At 42.1% G+C, this 21,508-nt stretch overlaps 1 protein-coding gene across 2 annotated transcripts; it reads right to left on the bottom strand.

Annotated features, from left to right (window-relative positions):
- Positions 1-4,269: 4,269 nt before the first annotated feature.
- faxcb (failed axon connections homolog, metaxin like GST domain containing b) lies at positions 4,270-21,493 on the bottom strand. Of its 2 annotated transcripts, XM_041045140.1 has the most exons (7): positions 20,985-21,493; positions 19,078-19,199; positions 15,249-15,384; positions 13,924-14,120; positions 9,591-9,808; positions 8,700-8,816; positions 4,270-8,171 (listed from the first exon to the last, which is right to left on the bottom strand). In XM_041045140.1, exons 1-7 carry the CDS (start codon positions 21,018-21,020, stop codon positions 7,852-7,854), a joined length of 1,146 nt encoding a protein of 381 aa, XP_040901074.1. In that variant the 5' UTR covers positions 21,021-21,493; the 3' UTR covers positions 4,270-7,851. The 2 variants fall into 2 exon arrangements, with proteins under 2 accessions (XP_040901074.1, XP_040901073.1); XM_041045139.1 differs by lacking the exon at positions 20,985-21,493 and having other exon boundaries at positions 19,078-19,337.
- Between the last annotated feature and the right edge of the window lie 15 nt (positions 21,494-21,508).

The raw sequence follows: 21,508 nt of genomic DNA, 5'->3' as shown, positions 1-21,508 counted from the left end.
AAAAGGGGAGAGAAAGGAAGAGAAGCACGGGGGAGAAAGATAATGCGTCGACAGAAGGTAAGCTATGATAGGGTCTGGTCCATGGTGGTGTCTCTGTCTCTGTGCTACAACACACCACAGTATCAGGAGACTCACTGACTCACCCTGTCTCCAAGGATCTTGAAAAGTGAAGGAAACTTGACAAGGAAAAGTTTCTAACGTTGGGCAGTTTATGGATCGAATGAGATCAGAAAGTGCAGGAGAACTGAAGTTACCACATCCATGGTAGAACAGTTACAGGTTCACCTTCATACACCTCACAGATTATCTGTTTTCAGTAAAGAGAAAACAAATCTCTAAAGCGACTGTATGCCATCTGCCCAGCACCAAACAGCAGACAGACAAAGCTGATGACTAGTTGCTGATATTTACTTTACTTTTGAATTACGGAGACCAAAAACAGCAAAGAGGAGAGTGAATACTGGGCTTACAGTTTCCACGTGGACAGAAAGACAGCTCCAAATGAATGATAATGTTATTCCGTGTCTACTGGATAAGTAAATGTTTGCTAACAAGTTAGTCATATCAACATTAAAGGTGACATGTCAAAATGCAGGTTTAAAACAACAAGATCAGAAGTGAGCAAGCTTTCAAAGTTGAATGTTTTCCCAGGAAGTGAAACTTAAAGGGACCATATACAAGAAAGAAGATGAGCACAGGCATTAAAATCTTAATAGAAGCTGCCTCACAAATTTGCAGTGTGAGTTTATTCTGAAGGGGAAATGCTCAATATGCAAAGGCTCTACCGTGTTAAATTATTGTATTAAACCTAGGAACAATTAAATATCATGCATCAAGGGAATGTACAGGTGGAGAGTATGGAGAGAGAAGGCTGGAGATCTCAAAAGGAGCCAGTCAATTTAAACTCTGGCAAGTCAGAGGGAGGAGTTAGTAATCAGATCTGGCTTGTATTGGTAGCCAGTGCAGACAAGACACCAGCAAAGGTGTTGGATGATCAAACTGGTGTCTAACTGTGGCTGTTACAAGTGTGTGTTATGTAAGATTGTGTGACTTCATATGAGGTTCAAAATTAAGAGAGGGATACAAAAACTATTCCTGATTTCTTGACTTCTCTGAGAAATTATGCAGCCATTGTGATTTATGGAAACATCCATTCAAACTGATCAAGAAAACCAAGAAAGCCACATTTCAGTCCTCTGGACAATCAAATGTAGGAAGTTGTTACACATCCAGTGATGACCTTTGGACAAGCAGTTGTCTACAGTCACAAGATGATAGGGGTCACTGACAGTTACAGGAAGATAGATCTGTGTGCTTTCGGCATAGAATAGAAATTCAAGTTGTTTTTTTTTTTTGACCAAGTGGCAGAAAGTACACACAGGACAGAAGTGGCTCAAGCACTGATCCCAGTGGAACGCCATATTTAAAACTTAAAGCAGGAATATAAAATATTAAGTCAGATATGACTATGTCTACTTACGTGCAGGTTTATTAAGTCATCATTAACTCATATAAGCGTCCTGCTGGGACTGTTGGCACAGGAAGAATAAGTTCTAAATGACACAATATCTCACATAATATCATTCATTTTGTTCCAATAGAGGAAATACTCACAGGAAGAAAGTATCAAAACACAATCGGAAAAGTATAGGAGTGCTACAAAGCAGGTAATTGCTTGTGTCCCACAGGAGAGAAAAAAAAAGCATCCTGGGAAACACACACTTGTACACACACACACACACACACACACACACACACACACACACACACACACACACACACACACACACAGGCTTTTATCCTGCGAATGAGTGGGCCAGCCAAAGTCATCTGGAAGCTTCCACATGCCAATGAATAAATAAAGCTGTAATTAGTAAAGAAAACAGCGCCACCTGTTGGTGTCTCACCCCTGTGAACTCAGGCCATTATAGGGAGCTGTGGGAAACACCTGAGCCTGCAAAGGCTGTGTGTTAAAGGGTTGGCACACACGCACGATGTGTGTGTGTGTGTGTGAGACAGAGAGGAAGTTTTTTCATGTGGGCCACCCGTGTAACCATGTGTGTTTCAGGGCTTCCATTTGTAAAGAGGCTTACTGAGCATATGTGTTGGTATTGTGAGAGTGTGTGTGTATTTGTGTGCTCCTCTGTGTACGTGTGTGTGTATGAAGGGGTCCAACTGTGTGTCCTGGGGCCCACCTGGCAGCGCAGTGCAGATTCTGGGGCCTGAGCAGCTGGCCTGGGGGCTGGTGAGGGTGTTTGGAGGGAGGAGGTTTGAGAGGGGTGCGGGGGGTCTTCCATGGCCCCTGTCCCACCAGACCCAGACAGTAGGAGGCAGATGGACAGGCCACAGCCACTGCCAGAGGGCCAGAGGGGGCCATGGGGCAGAGGGAGAGGGAGAGGGCCAGCCAAGACCAACTGAGTTCATATACACACTGAAAAAAAAAGAAGAAAAAATTACACACAAAAAAACACAGTAACAGACGAAATACATGTGAAGAATTAACAAATGAATAACATCAATAAAGAACAAGAGAAGAAGCAGGTGTGTTAAATTTAAAAACCAGAACAGAACAGAAAACACTTTCATTAGTATTCACAGCTGCACTACGGTACAAGTATTTATGTATGATACACACCGATGCTCACAGACACGCATCCACCAATCATCAAGTCTCATTTTTAAACTTTCTGCAGTCGATTCCAAGCATGCAACAGAGGAAAACAAGAAAACTCAGCCCAGAACAACACTGTTTTAAACACAGACAGTCACAGTGATTTGAAGAGAATATGTTGGAGTGTGTGGTATTGACACAGAGTTTATTGTGAACATGTTCTATAGGTGGTGGTGTGGGAGGTAGCCACCGGCTCCAGTAGTCCAGAGAGCCACAGATGCTCCACTGTTTGTGTGTTGACTCTCTGTAATTTGTTTGCTCTAATTTGTTTTGCCGTGCCAGGGGAGTTCCGATTTTAATTTTGCTCTGTGTGTGTTTACCCCTCTTTGTGGATCGCTGATCTGTTAAGCATAGAGAAAGAGAGAGAGAGAGAGAGAGAGAGAGAGAGAGAGAGAGAGAGAGAGAGAGAGAGAGAGAGAGAGAGAGAGAGAGAGAGGGAGAGACAGTCAGTGTGGAGGGTGGGCTGTTCAGAGAGCCAAATTAAAAAAGGAGCAGTGCAGATTGTTTTAAGCTCTGGCAGCCCCTTCAGGCCCAAAGGCCTCGCTCGCAGCCTGCACCTGCTCCGTCCCCCCGGGAGCCTGGTTCCTGATCCGTGGCCCTCGCTTCTCCTCCCCGGGTCCCTAGCCCAGCCTCACCCTCTCCTCTCCTCTTTCCTCCTCTCATTCCTTCCCCATCGACTCCACACCATATCCTTTCCCTTCTGCTGTCTCTTAAAATAATACTACTTTTATTTGTAGAGCACCTTTCACATCAAGATGCAGCCCAAAGTGCTTTATAAACAAGATTACAAATAAAGACCAAAAACTAAAATGAAAATAAAACCTTTATTTAAAATAAATTACGTTACCATAAATTAAAAGCCAAATTAAAAAGACAGGTCTTTAATATCTTTTCAAAAATAAGAGGAGAGTTTGCCAGTGGTGGTGGAGGTGTATAGGAAGGTGCTATATTATGGAATACTTTATAGACAAGTAAATGGACTTTAAAATTAATTCTAAAAGATGGAGGTAGTTTTTCGGTAGGTAGTTTTTTTTTTTGTATTAATCAAAATCCGGGCTGCAGAGCTCTGAAATAACTTATTTTCTTAAAGACTTTTTAGGAAGCCCAGTAAACCCTCCATCTCCCCCCTCCAAAAACTCCTGATGCTCCTCTCCTCTCTCCTCCTCCCCAGCGACTTTCCTCCATCCCTCCATTCCTCAGACCTGGCCTCTTCACCCCTTCCCTGTTCTCCACCACCTGCTCTCCTCCTCATCCCTCCTTTTCCTCTTGCTCCTGGTTACCTCCCTCTTTGCCCAGCCTCAACTTTCTCCATTGCCCCCCCGTAACTTCTCTTCTGCCGCCTCCTCCCCTCCTCTCTCCTCCTGTCTTGCCTCCAGCATCTGGCTGAGTCTTAATCAGCCCCCCTCCGCACCTGAATGATTGCGACTTGTTAGTCTGATTGAAAACAACCACACAACCACACACATAAAACGCAGTCAACACACTAAAATACAGCGTGCAGCTCCATAAAGCTGCGTCACGACATCAACACCCTTTTATTAACCCAAGACACACGATAAGGATGCATAACGACTGCATGTTTAAAATTGTCACAGCTATTCTTTATTGAAATCATCCGGTCGCTCCAGTTTTTAAGACTGCACATCCACAGGTAGTTTGATCAGTCAGTCAGCTCTACATACAGTATGGTATACTTTGTCACACATACAATATTTACATTACCCCAGCAGTAATGCTATGACAAGGTTTCCAATAACAAGACTTCTAGTTTTAATATGGCTTAAAGCAGTCCAACTGTGTATGATGCCCCGACTGGGTGAGGCAACTGAAACGCACACGACCCAGGTCAGGGCAGGTCGGGGTGCAAACCAAAGGACGACATGATGGAAGAAGGTTGTTACTAGAGTCTCAGTCACTGGTTCAAACTCTGGCCTTCTGTCACTAACTCACCTACTTAGGCTTTGCATTTTAAAGGATCTGTTCACCCATATTACAAAAAGATTATATCTTATCTTAAGCCAAGTGGTACACAGCCATGCAAACAGTTTCAGCTCTATGTGTCCAGGTTTTGAGACATTAGTAAGACGAAATTATAAGATCTGTCTCCACTCCAGTGTAAGAGAATAAATTTTTTATGTGATGCTCACAGTGCTGCAAAAACATTTAAAGCTGCATTAACATTACTATTCATTTGAAGTCATGCTTGTGTCCACCTGTTGAATGTAAGTCCAGTGTTCACTCTTCACAAGCTCCTGAGGGAAACATCCAGCTCTTTAGCTGCTAAACGCTCCACTAAGTTCAGCAGCTAGATGCTAACTTGTCTGTCTGTTGTTTGGTGCTGAGCAGGGAGCTACAGTGGGTTTATCAGAGCTTTTTCAATGAAAACAGCTGCCTGCTATGTCTGTATACAACAACACTGTAGAAAGCAAACAAAAACAGTGCAGTTGCAAACCTGCACACCAAGACCCAGAGGTAAAAGATGGTAAAACTCCTCATAGAGCTGAGGATAACAGAGATGATAATTCTTTATGGATTTGTTACAATGAGCGAACCCTTTCATAATACACATATTTATTTGGTCCATTGTTAAGATAAAAATTCCGATTATAGCAGCTTTAAATAATTCAACAAAAACATCTCTTTATGGTAACTGTGTCCCTATTAGTCCAAATAATCTACAGACGTCAGTGGGAACCTAGGCTGCCACGTTTCATTTGAAATTCAACTGAGGGAAAAAGAATTAAACATTCTATCTGAGACGATCTGCTCAAATTCAAAATTCAGTGTGTCTGACCAACGACCTCAATGCAAATTTCTTGCTTTTCCAAAAATTAAATGCATGCACCAGTCAAAAATAAATATCCATGCTCAAAAATAACAGTATGAGTGCTGTGCTTTGTGTTTCAGTAGGATCTATTATCCTGTTGTACAGGTACACTATGGCATTAAACCATGTAGGAAGTAATGTGTGGAAGCATTTTGGATTTGATACCATAGAAAAATTATGGATAAAAGTAAGGCTGGTTGCTGCCTGTTTAAAATGCAACTGCCTTATAGTAACATTAACACACCAACAAATCCGAAGTCCCGTGTCAGCCTGAAACTCTAATGAGGCAGCGGAGACACTGCAAATGTAACAGAACATCAGTTCTACCAGACAGGTTAAGGGTAGGCTACACGTGTTCAAACTGAATCATTTACATGTTCGCTATCATTTGCTCAAACTGGATTTCTTTATGACAGCCTCACTCCAAACAGTTTTCACTGGAACTACTTTCTACTAACAGGAATTTGAAAGAGATGTTTCATGTTGAATGTTGCATCTCAATGCTGCGAGAACCACAAATGAAATTCCATTCACCTCTATTATACTGGGATGGAGACAAAACCATGGGAAATAAAACTAAAACTATCTGCGTGGCTCAATACCACTACAGGTATGAGAGAAAATATTTTCTGTAATTTGGGTGAACTGATCCTTTAACTTAAGTCTCACCTACTCTATATGCACCACAATCTTTTTACAGCCATCACACTGTGTTGCCAATACGAGCACTTCAACAAAGCTTAACATGACAGACAAAAGTGAACACTTCCCAACACTTTTTTTTTTTTAACCCAAGATTTTTCATTTACTGAAGTTCAGTTCGGTTTGATTTGGTATTATGACTCTCTGCAAAGACTTTTTCATCAACTGCCTCACTGATTCACACGGAGTAACATTCACACACACACAGCCAGCATAAGCAGCAGAGTCCCCCCTCACAGCACAATCATTATCAGAACGCTCAGCGACCTGCACTACTGATATACACATTAATGCTTCCCATTCATTTGGCCTATTCCGTTCTGTGCCTCACCAGCAGACTGTTCCCGCTGAAATACGGTGAAAATAAATTTCCACTAGTGCAAAATAACATCTCTCTCTTTGAGAGAAATAAGAAAACAAAGATTAACAAAAAAATATACATTTGACACATAAGTTCTTTTACAAAGAATAATAATCAAGTGGCACTGATGATAAATTATATTCCAACAAAATCTGTTGCAGGGAATTGCCTGAGCACTAAGGCTGATTTGTTGCTGTGCTCAGTCACAGTATGCATGCAAAGTATGCATGCACTCGCACATACACAAACACACACACACACACTGATAGGTTACCTATGAATGGGAACCACAATATTCAAAGGACTGAAGGAGAAATAATTTGCTGTGTTAAGTCTTCTGCAGCTCCTCAGAGTGGAATGACCTTGATGTTACAGAATGAAGGAGACATCAGGCTGACTGTTGACTCCATCTAGTGGTCAAATATAAAAACTACAGCTCTTCAATTAGAGACCTAAAGGACACTGAAATTAACGACCAAAAGCTCCAGGCTCACTAATAACCACGTGCAAACAAATGATTAATTAATGGAGGGAAATTTGGATGATAACCAGTAAATGAAACAGGCACAAATCTGCTCATCCTTGACTCGTATTCAGTAGGCCAACAAGTGGATCTAAGCTTTTGGTCTGATGGATACACATCTTTTTTTGGATACTGACTCTTCCCACGTACAGTAGCATAAAGGAGATGACACGAGGATAAACCTAGGGCACAAACTGGCGTTCAGTGTCAACTGTGTTTCCTCTTCAGCACGTGGATAGTTAATAGCTGAGACACAACAGCTGTTCCTTTTAGCCACATGATCAATCTCCACCTGTCTGAATGGGTTTGTGCGTTAAGACACATGGCAGAGTGGTGATTAGTTGCATCATTTCATAGCAAGTGAAGTGCCACCTGTCTTGTTTACAACACTCCTCTGTCGCTGCCGCGCTTTTCATGAGATGTTTCTTCTGTGTTAACCTTTCACACCAGCTTCTGCATCTTAGGACGAGACAAATAAGGCAAAGAGGAACTGCCACAGGGACAGTTCTGACGTTACGGGAGGGGACAGACTTTACAGTAGCATGTGCATTATGAGGTTAAGTTTGTATGCTCTGCATATAAATACCCAGTCTGTCCGTCAGGAAGTTGTAACATGTTAGGTACTGGAGGTGGAGGAGCTGGACTAGTTTCTTCAGCTGTGAGAGCTGTTGTCTGGACAGGCTCTTTTAACCAGGTTAATTAAGTAGCCTGATTGTTTCAGCCTCCTGTCAGTCTCAGTCTGTCAGCTAATCACGGTCATTATCAGGTCAAACCTCCAGGTCTGGCATTAACTCCTCCTTAAGCTGAATGTCATTGTCAGACCCCGTGCCCACGTCTGAGTCAAAGAGCGAGTGGTCGGAGTCGGGGGAGTGTGTGTGAGTGTGTTCGGCCGAGTGGCTGCTGGCGTCGCTGTCGTCCAGAGTGTCCGTCCTGGAGAAGAGGCCAAAGTCCAGCAGGCCTGTAGGGGAGCCGCCGCTGCTGCTCTCACTGTCTCCATCGTAATAAAGATCCTCCACCTCCACAAACCACTCAGGCCAGAACTTTCTCCGCATCCGCTCGCAGAACATGGCCAGGTTGATCAGCTCTCCTGTAAAGATAGACGGGATTACACGCACAAGCTGTTACAGAAACAGCTAAAACCAGCAGGAGGTGTCACAGAAGCTCACTGATATAGTGAGTTTGATGCAGAAAAACAGAATGCAGACACCAGGGATAGGCTGGGATAGGGATAGGTTTTTTTTGTCTTGTCCCTCTGTAATCATTAAAGATGTTTCAAAATGACAACAGAGAATCTTCATATGTGATCATGTGCTATGATTTGCTTTCTGAAGAAATTTGAGCGTTATCTGTTCTGTGCAAGATGTGAAAAGCAACAGTCAAAGCCTGTGTCAGCAGCTCAACACTGCAGTGGACTATCACTGCCATCTAGTGGCAGGAAGGACAAATATAGAGAACTGTAAATGACAGTGTAAATTGCTTGTGTGCTGAAAACATAGGGTAATTATAAAGTTAAAAATAAAGCAGCATTATCTACAGTAATCATGCAATAGTGTGGTGATAATTATTATAAATATTCTGCTTCACTCATGTCTGAGAACTGAACAGATCCACTGACCTTTGATGAGTTGTTCAGGTCGTGTCCCAGGTAGAGTCCACATGGCCTGCGCTAGATGCCCAAACACTGTAGCATCTAATGTTGACATCTTAGAGCCCATGAAGTATTTCTTATCTCCTAGAGAGGAGCAAGTAGTTTTACAGGTGTTAACAAGATAAATTCAAATGCTAACATGCTGATACATGCAGGTACTGCATGGTATGCTCTAAGTATAGTGGTAGCTACCAGGGTAGGTAGTAAAAATAACGCTAGAAAGTAATAAGCAATCTAATCATGGTTTATTGGAATTGAAAACTCTATTATAGTTACCAGATAAAGCACTCAGAGCACTCCAGTGGTTTAAAAAGTAATATGACTCCTAACACTGAAATCTACAGCTGATATAAAATACTTGTGGCCTTAAAAATGATTTACTCTAAATCAGTTATCTCCTGCTGCCCTGCACCTTCACAGAAAGCACTTTATAATAAACTAATTTCATCCTGAAGCTGGAAGAAAGGCACTTTTGGCAGCAACAAATTCACATTTCTGGCACTTGAAAGAGAAGCCACAGAGAGAACTGATGCATTAACTCTGCCAATGACTTTCCGTTTTACAACGAGTGGTGCTCAGTTGAAACGGCACCAACAGATCATTGCAAATCACTTTTTCATTCCAGCATCTGACTGTTTGTTTCCATCTGAACACACTGATAATATATCCACATGACGGACATCCAGATATTTCCCTGTTTTCGTTCATTATCCCTTAGATACGTAGGTTACTGCTCATAGCTGTGACGGGGCAACTGTTAGCTCTAATGAATTACATTTTAATGGCAAAGGTTTGGACAAGAGGTTGCACAAACACTTATCCACCAAACACACACACAAACCATGGTCACCCTCCTACCCAGCAGTGTGGCCAGCGTCCTCATGTCCTTCTCCATCAGGGCGTAGACCTCCTCCTTGGAGAAGCGTCCGATGCCGTGGCCGTACATCTCTCTGCGCACCATGCTGCCGTTCAGGTGGCTCAGTAGCCACTTCAGTGTGTCGCTCAGAGGGCCGCTCATCGCAAGGAGCTTCTGGGTTTCCTCCAAGTTGTCCACCCACTGACAGTAAGCTATCGTCCTACAAACAAAAAGAGTACACAAAGTTAAATTGGTCAACTGTGTAAAAGCAGGAATGGGTCTGACACCAAGATACTTCAGGCTATTTACACTGTTAAAAAGGTTATCACACTCAGCACACACACACAATCTGACAGGTATCAGGATCATGCCACTGAAGGAAGCTGACCACACATGGTAAACCTTCTAACAGCCCCACCAGTCAATGCTACAGCATCACTTACTGTAGAAACTAGTCTACACAGATGTGTTCAAGCTGGTCTTGGATGTTTCCCAACATTGGTGCTAACAGGCTGGAATTTCACTGTCTCACGTTTGATGCTGAATGTCTGTGGCCAGTTCAGTCGGTCTTCTTTTCCCATTTTGGCAGTAGTTTTAATTTTTTTTTTTAGCTTTGTGTAGACTTCAGCAAAGATTGATAAATGTTTGTGAAATTTGATATCATACACGTCTGTTCTCTGCATTTGGGTCCTGTTAGGCAGCATTACAAACATACTAAACTATATTAGATCCCATATTTTTACAATAGTCACGTAATATCAAGCAACTGCATTTAAAATTTTCCGTGTAGCTTTCTGTAATATCCAGAATTATCTAAGCAAAATAAGAACTAAGAAAGTTCCTAGTAAGTAATAATGAAAGAAGATGGGGAAGACATTTATTCAGCTTTCTAGATGAGTGCCATATCTCTGTCAAACAGAAAAAGCTGGGGAACTAGAAAAGACACTGAACAGTACTGTGCGCTAATGTTTGACTCATACATTTTTAATTACAACAAATGAGTTTCATATAATCTTTTAAGATGTAGAAGTCCTCACAAACTGCTCTCATCCAGGGCTACACCAAAATCTTTTTTTTTAAGTGAATGCACAATTCCTCATATCAGCAACTCCAAATCTGAAAAAAGGAAGCGACCGAGCTCGTGATGACTCTAACATGCAGTGATGGACAGTTGTGTCAACAATAAGACAGGGGTCAGAGGTTCAGCCCTTGTGTCCTGTTGCCAACAAAGCTTTATGTCTATTGACAATTAGCCTCGTCCTAATCAATAAAAGTGCAGCACCACTTCCATCCCGCTGCCCATTCATCAGCTGTACTGCTCTCAACTTGCAGCCAGGACACAGCATCATATATTCAGCCCCTCAAACTGTCAGCTTGTTGTTATGGACAGGAGGAAAAGGCTGGAGCAGTCTGTCGCTGCCTCTTATGCAGAAATAGGTTAGAGGAGAAAAGGTGACTGTGCACACAACCGCATCTGGATTTGGATGAAAAACCGGTGAACAAAAACATCCACTCACTGCTGCTCTGTACAGTCTCTTTGTTGAGTCATTCAGATGCTCCCTTGTTTGTGTTAAAATAAAAAAAAAAAAGAAAGAAACCTGGGCAGCTACAGGAACCATCGTGACGTCAAGCAGACATTTGTCTCACAGCAGTAGACAGCTAGAGCCGGTGTTTATGTGCAAACAAGGTCGACCTAAAGTCCCAAAATCCCTCTTTAACTCTGGTCCTGTTTATCTACAGGCCTGCAACACATTTAACTAAAGGAAGCCAATACAGAATAACTGTTCTGCCTGGATTCACCTAATTAATAAACATAATGAAAAGAGTAACTGTCCTTGATATTTGGCACATTCAGTGTCGTTTCTGCTCTGTTGATGTTTTTGCAGCCAAGCTGTTTGTGTGTGTAGCTGCTAATAGGATTAAGCTGCTCCATCCTTACACACTTGCACTTTCTCACACCACCTCACTATAAATACAGACTGACCTTCCCCCTCAGGTCGTCTGAAAGCCTGGAAGCCTCATGTCACAATGAACCCATGAGCCATGATATGTCTGTAAAGGAGCCTGGTGTCTCCAGCCTGCAGTCTTCTGGATCACTCTATATGACTGGTCGCTCAATGAAAATTGAATTAAAGCATCTGGCCTACATTACGTCTAGGAGTGGTGATTGCCCAGCAGCCATACACTACTTCCTGTTCTTGTTATCTGATATCCCAAGAGGATATACTGTCCTTTGTTTCCAGAGTTGGGAAAAAAAACATGAGCAGGATAGAACAGGTAGCTAGAAAGGAAAGGATTTCAATTTCACTTAGCCAAATTCAGCATTGCAAGATGTGTAATGGAGTCGAGCTAAAACTAGTGGACAGTGAGTAACTGAGAGAAAAAGATGATGATAAATCTTTACTGTGGGCTTTATAGAAGCATCAATAAGTCTCAATTTGACCTCACGTCATCTGAAAGATTAAATCAAAACAGGATGTTCTCATTACTTATCTCAGCCCCTGATTTAAAGAGGAAAGAAGCAATGAATATATTTTGGGATCTAAATGCATTTATGTTAAGATCTGAAAATGTGAAAGAAGTTTCAAACAATTACAGGAATATGAACTGACACTTGAAATGCTAAGTAATGTCCAGGTCTACATCAAGGCCAACAAGGCACTCTGAAGGCAGCAAATAAATAAGCTCATTCCTAAGTTATTTCTGAAGTTTCTATGCTGTTATGCTGATAATCAGTAACAGCTGCAGGGATTCCTTGGATGATACGTAACACAACTGAGGTTTCTGGGAAAATCTAATGAATTTCAACTGTTCTACTGTTATTCCACATGTTATTTTTAAATTTAAATCAGCATTAATTGATTAATTGATTAATCACTTTGCAATGTTGTTATGGCTAACAGTGGCAAACACTGGCCTATTTACACATTCAGCATCAGCCTTCAGTAGAAGTCATGTTTGAGTCAACCTGATGATGTTAAGTCCAATTTTCATTCTCCTTTTCATTCTGTTCTTCACTCCACCAACTTCTGAGGGACACGTCTGACTCATTGGCCAAATGCCCGTCGCTTACTGGACGGGTAAAGTACAGTTGGCTTAGCTGAGATTTTTCACTAAAAACAGCTGCCAAAGGGAGTTTGGTTTTCCCTACTAGCCTTTGCTAAAATGTTCTCTACAGCTACACAGAACTGCAGGTAATAATAATAATAAGTCTCTTTAGGTCTTTTCCTCTGTTACACAGTTATGATAAAAGTGCTGGTCAGTGCAGCTCTGAGAGGAATTATTGATAATATAATACATTTAAAAGGTATTTTGTCTGTGTTGACCATCGTCTCTAGTAACTAATAATTCAAGAATATACTTAGAAAGAAATGGATAAAGCATAAAGCACATTTGCTTCTGTTGGCAGTTCTACAGTTTCCTGTTTTTTTTTTATAGGAGCATCAATTAGACAGGCTGGTGGAAAACTGTGTGTATATATGATCTAACCATATCTCAGTGCTGCTACTAGCCTGTCTGCCACTGCCCTTCCCTGACATAAATAATTCAATCAATAGGTCTATATGTGGGTCTAAACATGGCACAGGGTGGATGGAGGAGCAGAGAAAAGAGAGCTGGGAGGTGACACAAGGAGAGGGAGCAGGAGTTGGGGGTGGGGGTGGGGGTTAAATGAATGACCTCTATTGCTTCGGAGAAATGTTATGGAATTCCCTCTTTACAAAGCACAAATGGTTCAATCTCATATCTATTTCTTTTTCCAATTACAACATTTCTCAGTGTGAGAAACAGTGAGGTTACACATGTCACATCCTCATTTACTCCCTTTCCTAATGGTTAAAACCTTTAAATGTTCTGAATGTGAGGAGTTTAGATTGAAGACTTCGGTTCAAAATGGGTCCTGACATTATTAAATAGAGGACAATAGGCCACATCACACTGGATCAAACATGGTTAGATCATTGTGTGGGTGTGTGTGTGTGCCTGTGCGTGTGTGTGTGTGTGTGTGTAGCGAGAGATGGATAAAGCTTTTAGGTAATGGAAAACACTCTGAGCCTCTCTGGGCGTGGGAGGAGTGGTAAACGATTTCCTAGCAGCACTGTGTTTCTCACCCAAAGGTACAGGAGTGACTCACCACAGACAGAGGTGGCCAATAAAAAACAGTAGTGATGGTGAGGATCAAGTCAGGCTGCATGAAAAATGCTTCAATGATACAAAAAGATCAAGACTCAACATGTCTGTTTTAGCTGTTAAAATCAACCCAACATTGTTGTTTTTCAAACAGGCGACTGAGACAAGGTGGCAACAACAACACCACATACACACAATGTCACTTACCAGTAGAGGTGCTCCTCGACCATTTTCGTGACGGCTCGGGACACGGCTCTCTCCTGCGGGGTGAGGTTCTTGTTGAGGTTGACACCCAGCTTCTCCTCCAGGAAGTCCACGATGAACTCTGACCCTGAGGCCTGCTCGTGGTTGTACTCGATCCAGGGCATCTTTCCCTGCGGCGACAGCTTCCCATCAAAGTAGTTCTGCAGAGGGAAACAGCTTCGTGTGAGAATATGAACGGACTCTGCATGTTTTCTGTGCAAAAACAGAATGTTGTTGATGATGTAGATGTTTGTTTTTCTGTTGCTGACTTTTCAAATGATACATTTCAGAGCCTGGAGGTATGAGACCATCTCAGCTTGGGCTTGGAGACCACAAATTTAGAGCAGAAAGTCAGAACAGAAATAAAAGATGCTATTGACTTGCATTATGGGAATTGTAGGATCCAGTGTTTTAGGAACATTTCCTGTACCAGGGGCTAAAGTTCAGGATATCTCCTCTTCTGTTTCATAGATTTGTCTCTCAAGTCAGCCAAGTTTGTGCAATACACAATCGCTGGAGAATTCCTTCAACAGTTTGGGTTTTCTTAACTGATTTTCTAATTTAACGTCCTGTAGTGAATTATGGGATATTTTACCTCTTCGGGACCCTAAAAAGAAGTGAATTAAAAAAAAATTCTCCTCGATTGAACTGCAGACTTTGGCAACCAGTGACAGTGAGAGTCAAAAGTGGACATTTCAAGGGATGATTAGTCAAAAAGGTTAGAACTGGTCTGCTCAATGTTGTAAAAATGTTAGTATATACGTAGAACATTGTAGACTTGTAACAATAACGCATTTCTAATAACAAATCAAAAACTATTCTCCAAAAATGGTCCAAGAAACAATCATGCTTACTGTGAACATATATGAACTGCAAAGAAGACCCTGCCTTTGCACACTTGTCATTAATCAAGAACATGGTAACTTCTTTGGAGAACATGCACTTTGGTACAACATCATGACAAATCCTCTGGTGGGAAGGAAGCTTTACATGTGTGCTTTACATTTCTGGCAGCGGCAGCAGCAGTAGAAGGAGTGTTGCTTGGAATAAATATCGCAAGAACTGGGTATTAATGTCTGAAAAGCCGACTACATACAACAGACTACAGAGACTCAAGCTTCACCAACACATAACAAGACAAGAAAGACGCCAGATTTGTGGCTGTTTGATAACCAGCCTATCTCTGCACAAACACTGCAGCAATGAGCATTTAAGCCCCCACCACCCCGGCCACCCCCTCTGTAGCTTTGTGAGTCATACACACTGAAGCAGAGTCTGCTGCCTATCACCTGGTAGGGCAGATCCACCATCCGCAGGTACGTCTCTATTTTGAGGCAGAAGGGTGAGAGGCTGGGAACTCCATTCTTTGGCCTGGAGAACTGGTGGAGGATGATGGCATCTTTAGAGTCCAGCTCCTGCTCCTTCCTACACAGAGAGCACAGATGGAGAAAACAAAAATCTTTAGCAAATTAAGAGCGTTGTTTGGACTAGTCTCTTTTCTAGTTTGCATATAATCCCAGATCATTCTGCAGTGTGTACTGTAGAAGAAAAGTAAACACGATTTGGATTTAATTAGTTTTACAACATTTACTGGTACATTTAATTTGAAAATCTGTACTTGATGGAGTGAAACTAAATTTTAACTTATCTGCTGTCCCAGATAACAGAGCCGTATTATATGAAAAGACATCAGTGCTTGCTTTTAAGGAATTATTTGATGGACAGTAATCGGACAGCAAAAGCACTTGTGACATAAGGGAACAAAAGAATCACTGACAAACCAATTTAGGACTTCATATTTACTATAATGGATTTTCTCACTCGAGTTCATTGCTTTATAGAAATGACTGACTGGCAGCAAATGGCTGATTCTGCAGGGAGGGAAAACAAGCTTTGACATCTTCAACTCGGCCAAATGTGTTTAGATCCAAGCAGGAACAATAGTGAAGTGAGGACATAGACAAAATTCACAGACAGCAGAAGGATCTGTCTACTACCTGTTTTCCAGGTCAGCCAGTGCTGCGAGATAAACACTGAACATAACTCAGCATCCAAACAGAACTCAGGAGTTGCTGTTTAGTTTCAGGCTCTATAAAACCCTTCCTGGGAGAAACAGGTCATATGTGGACTTTAATATAGCTCAGTGACACAGTGCTGACTGTCCCTGTGTCCCTGAGCTCTGGATTTTTAAACAACAACCCACCAACCTACACTTTTTTTTTCATGTGCTAACTCAGGTGGCCTCACTTCATTAACTTTCAAACAATAGCCTTGTACCGACCTACATTTTGTTGTCCTGGTTGCACTCTTATAAAGAGCTGTTATATGATTCTAGTCATTACTGTTACCTTTACCTATCATATTGTCTATTTTGTCATATGTAAGCGATTTTCCTCTGTTTACCTGTTTATGTTTAGTTAAGTTTAGGAAACAAAAAATTACCCCAGAAACCCAAGGTGCTATATTTACAGAAGCTGTTAGAGCTAAGGCAGCTGGTCCTTTGAAATGAGAGAAGCTGAGCGATCTAAGAATTCAAAATCAGGATGTGTGTGTGTATATGTGGAAAAGATCACTGATACTGATTTTCTGTATCACTATGCCCACTCAGCTGAGTGGTATTAAGAGCTTCTGTCAGAGCTGAAATTATTGACTAAATGAGTCATCACACTGCTCCAGTCTGAAGCCGACACAATGCTGTCCATTTCCAATCACAGCAGCTGTACAGCTACAGTGTAACTGCAACTGCAGGAAGTGAACACAAACTTACTGTCGGAACACAAACAAGTATAAGTGATGTTTGCTCCGGATGTGTTGCCTGGATGGATGTGGACGTGAGGTCCTGCTGTCCCTGTAATAACTGTTCCAATATGCATGTACACTATGAGCTGTCACTGTGTCCCTTTGTTATTAGTGCCAGGCCACACCAGAGCAACAAAAACAACAAAACATGGACTGAATCATTTGAGATCAGATCAGATCAACACTGATTTCTTTGTTATAATTACCATGAAGGAGGATATAAAATAGGTCATGTACAAAACAAAACAAATCAAAAAGAAATGAATCAAAAAATCAAATTAATTATAGTCTTCCTGATCACACCATGGAAATGTGACCTGTTGAAGCTTTGTCTGCTGTATTAAAGAAAAATAGAGTTTGATCTGTGACGTTAAACGTGTTTCTCACCAGATGTTATTCATGCAGCACATAGGATGGGGTAAAAGGAAACTTTACAAAGCAGCACTAGCAGACAGACAGATCCCTTCTGCCCTGTTTAGCTTCTCTTTTATCACTGGCCAATGCTCTTTCAATTTGAATAATTTAATATAACTGCACAGTGGTCTGGCAATATCTACTCTAATTTTCAACTTATTTTATGATAAGATTATAATATATAGGCAAAGCGGTCACACTGGTAAACCTTATGTTAATTTTCAATTCTTATCTTTAGAACTATGTGTAAAATGGTTAGAAAAATCTAATGGGGATGAATTTGGAGATCAAACTCATCAAAACACTGTTTGACTGTTGCTTTGCTCTGTTTAACTCTGCTCCTTTAACTGTAAGGTTCTGTTTGTGGGCCTGGAGACCCTGGATCTTCTTTAACAGCTCAATAAAACAGACATAATGCTGTTTTGCCAGCTTTATACTTTTATGGGAATTGCTTTAAAACATGATTTTGAACTGATGACATTTAGGATACTGTACATTACTTACTCTCTATATACATATACATAAACATATACATACATAAACACACTCACAGACACACACATACATATATGGTAAATTGAATTTTTTATAATTATTACTATTACTACAATTATTTTATTATTTTTACATAGACAGCAGTGGGAGCCCATATCAACAAAACCGATGCTGAGGTAGACTGGCTGGGTCTTTTTGTCTTTTGGTTTTGAAAAACAACAAACCACAGTGGTGGTTTGTTGTTTTTCTCATGATGGAGAGCTGGTTTTCAAAAGATATAACCCTATGTTCACCTGTGTAGCTGTACCACAGACTCCATATTGTGTAAAGGCTAAGAAATGCACCATTGTGCCTGCTGTCGTATCTTGTGGTGCTGAAACAATTTCAGAACTGTGTAAGCTGCTCTCTACACTCACGTGGTGCTGAAACTATTCCAAATGCACTGCATTACTGTGTCTGACCTGTCTTATGCATCCTGTCCTTTCTGTGAGGACTCTGTCCATTTACCTTGTGGAGCTGAAATCTCCCCGAAGAGCCACTTAAAGATCCCCGCGAACATTAAGGATTTCTAATAGAAGGGACAGAGAACAAAAGCAGACCACTGTGGCAGAAGCTGCTGCCAGAGCCAACAACACATCACATGGCATGAACAGATGATGCCGGCAGGCTGCGGGTCCAGCCTCAGTAGCCTGCACGTGATTCGGCAGCAGCAGCAGCAGCGTTTCTGCACGAAATGCAAGGTTACGCAGATTATCATGGGGGAGGGTGAGTGAAAGGAGAAACTACCAGGCCACTGTTACAGGATGTACTTACTCCCCGGCACTGGCCCGGCCCAAAAATAATCCTCCATTGACAGGCACGCATCCCCTGCTCTAACAATAGTCCCGAGTTAATCACTTACACACCGCAGAGGCTGATCAAATCTCATTCATCCGCCTGCACCGAAGAGTACTGCTGCAGATATAGGTGTGTGTTTTTGCGTTATTTCTAAGCAGCAGATGTGTAATCAACAGCAGAGTTCATTAAAGGTCGGTGTGACTCCGCAGCGCCCGGAGAGCGCTTGGTTTAGACACGCTCAGGTGCCGACGGAGATGGCACGAGAGCTGGCACACGAGCGGACGCGTGACTCGTTTTTTTTTTTTTTTAATTATTTTTTTCCCCTCCACCTACTGTCGCGTCCTTGGAAGGAGGAAAACAGGGAGTGAAACCACAGCAACCACCGCGAGATCTGGAGAGAAATTACACCCCATAGGCGCACTTCTAACACCCATCCATCCATGGTTTTTATTACAGCCCATAAACCCAGCGACTCTGTCCTCAGGTGTGATTAGTAATTACACCCGCAGCTCTGAAGGCTAAATAAACAGATGTGATGGTGACAAACAGATCAGGCATGCTGTGCATCCCTACCTGATGGCGAGCAACTCATGCAGTAGGTAGGCTGCAGCGGCCAGCAGGGCCCCCCCGGTGATGTACAGGGTCTTCTTCCACCAGGAGTCCGAGCCCAGAACCGACATGATGCCTCCGTAGTCCTGCAAAGGGAAGGCAATGATATAGCCATACAAAGACTGCTGCTGCTCGGAGGCGCACAGCCCGAGGGGCAGGCTGTGATTCCGCCCGAGTTCAACCACACACGGCCGGGAAGAGGCGAAGCCAGCAGCCCAGTACATCCTCCCTCCCTCGGTTACAGCCACCCCGCTTCCTCCCTGCAGCAGTCCCCGTTAGGCATCATCGAAACGCCCGGCAGGTTGTCTACGGCATAGCGGCGGTGTGGCTAATACTCCTCCAGAAAATCAGAAGGCATAAACATTTCGACACCAGTCTCCGGAATGATGCTCAGTGCCCACTTCACTTTCCTATGCAGGTTTTAGGGATCAGCGTCAAGACTGACAGAAACACAACAACCCCACTTCCGGTCACACATTTCAAAATAAATGTCTATTTTGGGTTGCGTTGCAGCGCTATTTTGACGTCTGGCCCCATATTCCTTAAGCAGAATTTACAATTTTAAAACCCTCCGCTATTGAACCAGTTTAGTTATTTAAAACTAATCTAAACTCCTAAAGTACAGACCGCATACCCCCCCACTGTGACAGAAAGTTAACTTCTGTTCTTTGGGATTCATTAACTGTTAAACTGCAGATTAGTTTCCTGATTATTTCTTCTATAAAATGTCAGAATAGTAAAATGTCAGAGTATGAGCCACCAGCCACATAATCATGATTCAAAATGCAGATATTCAGTTTACTATCATTTCAGACAAAGCAGATCATCAGCTGCAGATCATCACATTTCATTTTGCTTAGAAAATAAATCAAAATACAATAACAATGATCACTTTAATCATACACTTGTCTGATTAATTACTTGACAAATTGTTTCAGCTTTAAATGTTAAATGTTCAGACTGGGCGTTACTGCTTGTCTCTGTGAGCAGTGACATTTACTCATTCTAACAGGTTCAAATAAAAAACTACAGAGCTAAAATATTTTACCTTTTCCAAAATAGTTTTGATAGTGAAAATATTCTGAAAGTTCTGTAAAGTGCAAGTAACTGGACCTTGAGTTAAGAGTCTTCCTTCTTATCTTGTTCTTGGATACATCATAAACAATAGTCGGCTGAACAAACTAATGAGCTGGGACAATTTGAACAAACAGAACACTTAATATATGTCATTAATATAATACCTGTCCTTATTTTATTTCTAAGATGAATTTGAACAACTTCCGGTGTTGATGTGTTAAAGTCCGGTAACTTGACGTGGCTGGCCTATTGTCTACTCCAGTGGCAGAGTAACCCCGCCCTGACGAGCCCCCCGCATCCCAGTGAAACCAGTGGCTCACCATGATAAACACAGTCTATTGGCCAACAACACAACATGACGACACAACTGTTAAAACGTTCATAAAAGAAATTAAACTGCCTGTGGTCCAGAGAGAAACTGTCTTCACTCCACCCGCTTATTTACTGGATCTGCTTCAGTCTGTATCCGTGATTTGTTTAATCCTTATAGGCTCAATTACTACAAATAAATAACTAATAACATAAATAAATAACACAGCCTTATTGGGGTGTATCCTTGTAAACAGATTGTAATCACATTTCAACACATAGGCCTATGCTCCAATAAAAACTATGCATAAGAGAACACATACGTCTGTTAAATTCATTGTTAATTTGCCTTAATTCGTCCGAGGCCGGAAACAGATCATCTGTGCTGCCGGTGGAAACTGTTTTAATATTCAACTGATAAATAACTAGTAAAAGTAAACAGGACAAAAATGCACGACTGTGGTCGAAGGCAAACGGGAACTTACTCTGGAGCAACTTCGGAAGTGTAAGAAGACGTTCATCGTGTCCAGTTAATCCACCAGGTGTGCTGTGAACCTGTCTGCCGAGCATGCCGAGGGGTGGATGGAGACAACCTGGGAGTAAAGAAGATTTCGTAAAGGTCCTATGGCTGTAGCTTACATCACCGCCCGTGCCACTGAAATCCCGTCTCCTGTGTCGGTCAACAGGTGCAACACGGTCCAGGTCAACGAGGCAAGCTGAGCTGAGGCGAGACGGGATGAACCGGCTGTGTACATTTAATCATTCGCACCGTGATGTGCATCAAAGACTTAACTGCAGCCATGGCTACTGCAAGTTAGGCGCGCACTCCCGCGGTTTTGGGGAGCGCGCATTACAGCAGCAGTGTTTGTTATTGTAGACAGCTGAACTAGCGTGGGAATAAGTCTCCTGCAGACAACTGTGAAATATGTTGGGCCTTCTCAGGGTTTACCCGTGTCTCTTTATTATAAATACAGTATAGTCATACACTGGTGATTGTCATCAGTCTTAT

This window comes from Toxotes jaculatrix, chromosome 8 (genome assembly GCF_017976425.1).
Source record: "Toxotes jaculatrix isolate fToxJac2 chromosome 8, fToxJac2.pri, whole genome shotgun sequence".
Classification (NCBI taxonomy): domain Eukaryota; kingdom Metazoa; phylum Chordata; class Actinopteri; family Toxotidae; genus Toxotes; species Toxotes jaculatrix.
Note: the sequence above shows the minus strand (reverse complement) of the source record. Positions and strands in the feature narration are given on the sequence as shown.

Excerpts from the sequence above, each read along its gene's own strand:
- faxcb (XM_041045139.1), bottom strand. The coding sequence starts at position 19,337 with ATGTACTGGGCTGCTGGCTTCGCCTCTTCCCGGCCGTGTGTGGTTGAA. Across the intron at positions 9,809-13,923 it reads GTCGAGGAGCACCTCTACTG|GACGATAGCTTACTGTCAGT; the intron begins GTAAGTGACATT and ends TTTTGTTTGTAG. Across the intron at positions 8,172-8,699 it reads ACCTGAACAACTCATCAAAG|GAGAGCTGATCAACCTGGCC; the intron begins GTCAGTGGATCT and ends CTATCTTTACAG.